General features: G+C 37.1%; 1 protein-coding gene across 11 annotated transcripts in view; it reads left to right on the top strand.

The window, feature by feature from the left end:
* The first annotated feature begins 14 nt into the window (after positions 1-14).
* SAP30 (Sin3A associated protein 30) overlaps positions 15-6,000 on the top strand; it is a 101,548-nt gene continuing 95,562 nt past the window's right edge. For 4 of the 11 annotated variants that reach the window (XR_005655684.1, XM_039876103.1, XM_039876102.1 and 1 more), the window contains exons 1-3: positions 17-817; positions 2,439-2,564; positions 2,967-3,065. Coding sequence is in view for 10 of the 11 variants with exons in the window: in XM_039876103.1 (XP_039732037.1) it covers positions 500-817; positions 2,439-2,564; positions 2,967-3,065 (543 nt within the window). In the remaining variant the exon portion in view is untranslated. Of the gene's footprint in view, positions 818-2,438; positions 2,565-2,966; positions 3,066-5,355; positions 5,697-6,000 lie in introns of those variants that run through there. The other 7 variants (XM_039876098.1, XM_039876097.1, XM_039876099.1 and 4 more) reach the window with 4 other exon arrangements.

The raw sequence follows: 6,000 nt of genomic DNA, 5'->3' as shown, positions 1-6,000 counted from the left end.
AACCAGCCTGTTGCCGCGCGATGCATGCTAGGACGAGTAGTTCCTTCAACCCGCGAGGCGCAATATTAGGCCGCAGCTCAGGCAGACCTCCCCAGAAGAGTACTACAATTCCCGTCGTGCCCTGCGGCAGAATGGAAGGGGCGGAACCCGAGAGAGCGCCTCGCGCTTGCGTACATCGTGGGGCCAGAGGGAGGAGGAGGTGCAGCGGTCCAACTGCTAAAGTCTCCATGTGACAGCGAGCTGGGTTCCAGCTCCAGGCGCCGCTGGACTCTAGTTCCCGACCCCAAGCACTAGTCACTGTTCTGGAGCCCGCAGGCACGACCAGGCGGGGGACGTTTTTGTGTTTAGCTGTGCCGCAAGAGGACTTGGGGTGCAGAGTGAATTGCCGCGGGGGCAGGTGCCTGAGGAACCCCGCTGAGACCCCGGCGTCTCCGAAATTGGCGGAGCTGAGAGGCGATCGGAGATTTCTGTCAGCGTTGGCGCCAGCGAGCGTGGAGTCATGAACGGCTTCACGCCTGAGGAGATGAGCCGCGGCGGGGACGCGGCCGCTGCAGTGGCCGCCGTGGTCGCCGCCGCCGCCGCCGCCGCCGCGTCGGCTGGGAACGGGGCCGCAGCGGGCGCCGGGGCTGAAGTGCCCGGCGCTGTCGCCGTCTCTGCAGCTGGGCCCCCAGGAGCGGCTGGGCCGGGCCCCGGACAACTGTGCTGTTTGCGGGAGGACGGTGAGCGGTGCGGCCGGGCGGCAGGCAACGCCAGCTTCAGCAAGAGGATACAGAAGAGCATCTCCCAGAAGAAGGTTAAGATCGAGCTGGATAAGAGCGTAAGTGACGGCGGGACAGCCCTGCACTGACCACCTCTTTAGGGCTCCGGGAGGGGTTGTTGGGCAGGGCGTTCAGGGGTTACCTCCCTTCCCAGACCTGGCTGCAAACCCGTTGTGGCGTCTCGGGTAAGAAACAAACAGCAAAGTCACAGCAACTCCGACCGCCACCCGCAGCAGACACATAACTTGCATGCTGTGGTTTCCTCTCCTCCTCCCCCCATCCCTGCGTCCCTCCCGCTCAGTCTTTCTTCCCCCTTCCTCCTTGGCTGAGATCGGGAAACGAAACAAAGGGAACAGGCGCACAGAGAGCCGGGAGTAGTTTTCTTGTAGCCTAGCAGCTACTTCTGGAATGGAGGCGACTTCTTTGTTTTGCTGCCCAAGCTGGCCTTTTGTCCCAGGGAGTAGCTCCCCTGGTCTATGAAAAGTGGAATCCTGCAAGGACCTGACACAGCAGTCGGGAAAGATCCCGTTCCTGGTTTCCCTTAGTACGGAGTGAGAGGGAAGGCGAGCTCCCCCTGGGCCTTGCAAAGAGCCTGGGCTGTGAACCGTGGCGGCGATGTCAGCATCTAGGGACAGCTGCTCCAAGCGTGGGGAGCACGTAGTCTGCGGCTTTGCCATCCGTTTGGCAGCCATCAGGATTTCTTTTTCCGTCATTTTACATGTCTGTTCTTTTGACAATCTACGAGGCTTTTAGAAACAACCATTGCCATTTTTCCGAGCTTTGGCTGGCGGTAAATGAATAACAAGATGTCAGAACCTCTCACTCGTCCTTATTTTCAGCTTGCACTTAGTTTAGAAGTTAATTGAAAAGCCTGTTAGCTCAGTCAGTCCTTAATTATTTGTGTTTTTTTTAAGGGAGTAACTGTTACTATATGAAGCCCAATATTTCAGTTGTTGCTATACAGCTTCAAAGATTGTATATATGTAATTAAAGTTTTTGTAAAGTTCGTGATACTTTCTGTGTTTTTATACAGTTCTTCAGTCATGTTCATGAGAAACTTTTCAGGTAAACTTGAATAATTGCACATCGCTTTGGTTGGAAAAATGTGTTAAAATGTTCTACAGATAAGTACATTCATTTAATATTCAGAAAAATTCATAATTTCAAATTTAAATGTAGTTAAAATGTGAAATCAATAGCATATTTGTTAAAGTGAATAGTTTTGTATCTGGATTATAATTTGGGTATTCAATTAGAAAAATTAGGAAACATATATTGTTACTAACATATGCTCTTTAATAGAGAAAATACTCTCAAACAGCAAAATTATGGCAACATCATCATTCCCCTTGTTAGAAAAACAGCATGACCTAACTCATCTAGTTTAACCTCACTGCAATTTGATGACTCAAATCCAGAGGATTGGACTTTGTTATTTTCCTTCTCTACCTCCCATTCCTACTGCCACCCTCCTCACTTCACTTCTTAATCCTCTCAGCGGTATTGCCAGACATAGTATGTTTTAACTGGATGCAAGACTTTAGAAACATGCCCTTGTCTTAATGATGGCCTGTTTTGACTTTTTTATTTTTAATAATTCACTGTGGCCTATATACTTTACTAATATATAGGCATATTTTACTGTAATCATAAGTAGTCTGTGAAACTTTTCTTTTTCAGGTAAGGCATCTTTACATTTGTGATTATCATAAAAACTTGATTCAGAGTGTTCGAAACAGAAGAAAGAGAAAAGGGAGTGATGATGATGGAGGAGATTCACCTGTTCAAGATATTGATACTCCAGAGGTAGAGGAAAGTTTTTGTATGTTAAATGTAAATCCTAGGTAGTGTATTCTGAAACTTTGATAAAAAGATATGAACACATTTTTAAAATACTTGAAACATTTGAAACAACTGAAAATGAAAGCAAAAATAAATATAGCTAGTTAACATGCAGTTCCACAATTTGATTTGTTATATTTTCAATTGGCAATTCTCATAGTTCTTTGCCTTATAACTTTTCCCCCAATTTTTAGTATTTTTCCTCAAATAATTAAAGTTTAATACATTTATAGTTTCGATTATATAAAATACTTTTTAATAATGGAATGAAGTTTTTATTGTGCTGTAATCGAAATGCTATAATCCATATTAAAGATGTTTTTAACAAATCGCATGAACTAATTGAGGTATGTTAATATTTTCTAGGTCGATTTATACCAATTACAAGTAAATACACTTAGGAGATACAAAAGACACTTCAAACTACCAACCAGACCAGGACTTAATAAAGCACAACTTGTTGAGGTATTTATGAGTTTTAAACTATTTAAAACTTTAAATGAGCGTGTTCGTACAAAAAAGAGTCATTAAATGCTAATGAATTGTTAACATAGTGTGTATAACAATATCTTTTAGTTAGGAAGAGCGAAGTTAATAAAAATCTATTCTGTAAGAATCTAGTTACCTAGAAATGTTTGTCTGCCTCTTAGGATATTTCTTTATGTAATGACTATTCAATGGATTGTATGCAGTTTTCCAGGCATCGTCCAATACTGAATATTGAGAAATATTGAGTGAGAATTGCAGAAATATTGAATTTTTTTCATTGCTTTAATTTTATTTCTGTACCAAGACCATACTATCTTAATTATTATAGTTTTATAACAGGTTTGATAAGACAAATTCCTCCATTTTATTCTTCTTCAAATTACTTTGGCTCTATTGAGTGAGAATTTTTTCTCATTCTAGAAATCTGTTTTAAAGTTCTATTTACTCAGTAAATATTTATTGAACACCTAATTGAGGCACAATAAAATAAATTAATAAGCTTTGATGTCTTCATTGGAACTTATCTCTTTAAGTTTCTGATGGAATAGGTCTTAGAGGTAAGTCCCTAAGCAGTGTTCCCATAACTTTCTGATTTAACCATTCCAGAATTTGTCCTTGTTGATGTTTATTTTATTTTAGGCATCCATGTTTTCTTCATATCTAGAAGATGCAGACTTGTATCGAAGCTTACTTAAATAGTTTGCTTTCATATAGGACTTCTAGTCCTTCAGTGAATTTTAAAAATTTTAGTGTGTGTGTTCTCAGGAGATAATAGAACCAAGAAATCTTTGCATCATATTAAGATGTTTATTGATTTGTATATTTATATTTTAATCATATTTAAAATGAAAATGGTTAACCTGCTTGACAAAATAGAAATATGTATGTATATAAACCACTTTTCTCATATTCTTTAGCTTGAATTTAGTAATCCAGCATTTTCTAAATGTGCATATTGAATAAGATAAAAGATGAATAGAAGGTACAGTTCTTTGGCAGAATGCTTTTTCACATTGAGATCCAATATAGTAACTTTTTAGCCAGAATTACTTCTTCCTTCTTGCCTAAGCAACAATAATTCAAATTTTCTTTAAATCTGATTTAAAAGATCTAGTCCTTTTGGATTGTATAGCAGATTACTATAGCATAAATGTAGATAATTGCCTACCATTATTAACCTAATTGAGTGCAAGTCCATTAGTTAATAATTAACTAATGGACTTGCACTCAATTAGTATCTGTATATATCAGTATATACAGTGCAAGTACTTTTGTTTTGGGACAAATAAGAAGCAAAGAACTGATTATTTTAAATGCGACATTTAAATGTACATATTTTTTTAATGCATAAACCAAAACTGAAGTGTTTGATAATCTGATATTTTTAAAAAATTTATATTATTTCTAGGGCAGTTTTCTTCTTTAGAAATGAGAAATAACCATAATCCAAATAGCCATGAGTGTTATAGTTTATTTAGAAATCCAGTTATTTATAAGCGATTCCAGAGTTGGATAACTATCCACCTTAAGTCTCTTACTTATCATTTGGATAACTTTTCTTTAAGAAGTTTTGTCTTCTAGAATCTAGATAAGCATATGAGCACCCTAGTTTAGTCTTTTGTACTTCTATTGGTAGTTGCGGTACACATGATAGATTAGCACAATGAAAAGACAAGAAAGCAGGTAAACATTTTTCAGTGATCACCTCTCTCTCTCCTCTCATTTTCCATCTATAATCTTTATTCAGAAAAATTTTCAAGAAACTTTAACAAAGAATACTGCCAAAAATAAATGAACATAAGTTGTAGCAAACATATTTGTAAGCTATTTTATGGTTTGTTTCTATAGTACCAAAACTTTTCAACTCTATATTTATCTTCTTTAAGTAGGGTCTAAACCATTACATGATGCATGTGGACTCTTAAAATCTGTTTTATTTCACCGATATTTCAAGTCTAAAAATATTTACTTCCTAATCTAGATTTCACTTATAAAATTTAAAATAAATAAAAGGAAATACACATTCTAATTAATGTATATTTAATTGAGTGGGCTGAGGGTCCTTTGAAATCACACTCTTTTTTTCATATAATATTCTTATATGCTTTTCACCCTGGGGTATTTTGTTAAGTAAAATTTATTAATTTTTTTTTAAAAAAATAGCCTTATCACATAGCACTTTTTCTTTTGATGAAAGTATTTTTTATCTAGTTTTAAAATCTGTTCATATCTATAATTTAATTTCCTCAATTTTTTTTCTTTGTAGATAGTTGGTTGCCACTTTAGGTCTATTCCAGTGAATGAAAAAGACACCTTAACATATTTCATCTACTCAGTGAAGAATGACAAGAACAAATCAGATCTCAAGGTTGATAGTGGTGTTCACTAGGAGAGATGGAATTGAGACTAAGCCTTGTATGTTCAGATGTTAAGACTGTTTATTGTTTTTCACATGTAGAAATAAATGTTTCTTGTGTATTTTTTCTACAGAGGATTTTCTCTGGTTTTATTTTGTTTGTTTCTGACTCTAATAATTAGCTGGAAACTCATGTAAAATGAGCTTTCCTAGATTAACAAATATTTTAAATAAAGGTTAATACTATTATAGTTGCTTCAGTGTATTTATTTTGTGAAACTTTATTTTAAACCGACTTTCAAGGACCAGTATTGAGATTTTAATATAAAGATCATTTTGTTATGCCCACCTTTTTTTTTTTTTAATTTCTAAGAATTAACAAATGTAGCATATTTGCTTTCTCTGGGACCATCTGATTTGGAATTAAAGATATCCTAAATAGCATTATTTTGTAAAGTGCTTTTTAATACTAACAAGTTTAAAAAATAGACTTCCATTGGGATGCACCTTTTTTTAATTTCTTATTTTATTATTACTTGAAGTATAAGAAAGAAA

This window comes from Pteropus medius, unplaced genomic scaffold (assembly GCF_902729225.1).
Source record: "Pteropus medius unplaced genomic scaffold, Ma_sr-lr_union100, whole genome shotgun sequence".
In the NCBI taxonomy this organism is placed as follows: domain Eukaryota; kingdom Metazoa; phylum Chordata; class Mammalia; order Chiroptera; family Pteropodidae; genus Pteropus; species Pteropus medius.
Note: the sequence above shows the minus strand (reverse complement) of the source record. Positions and strands in the feature narration are given on the sequence as shown.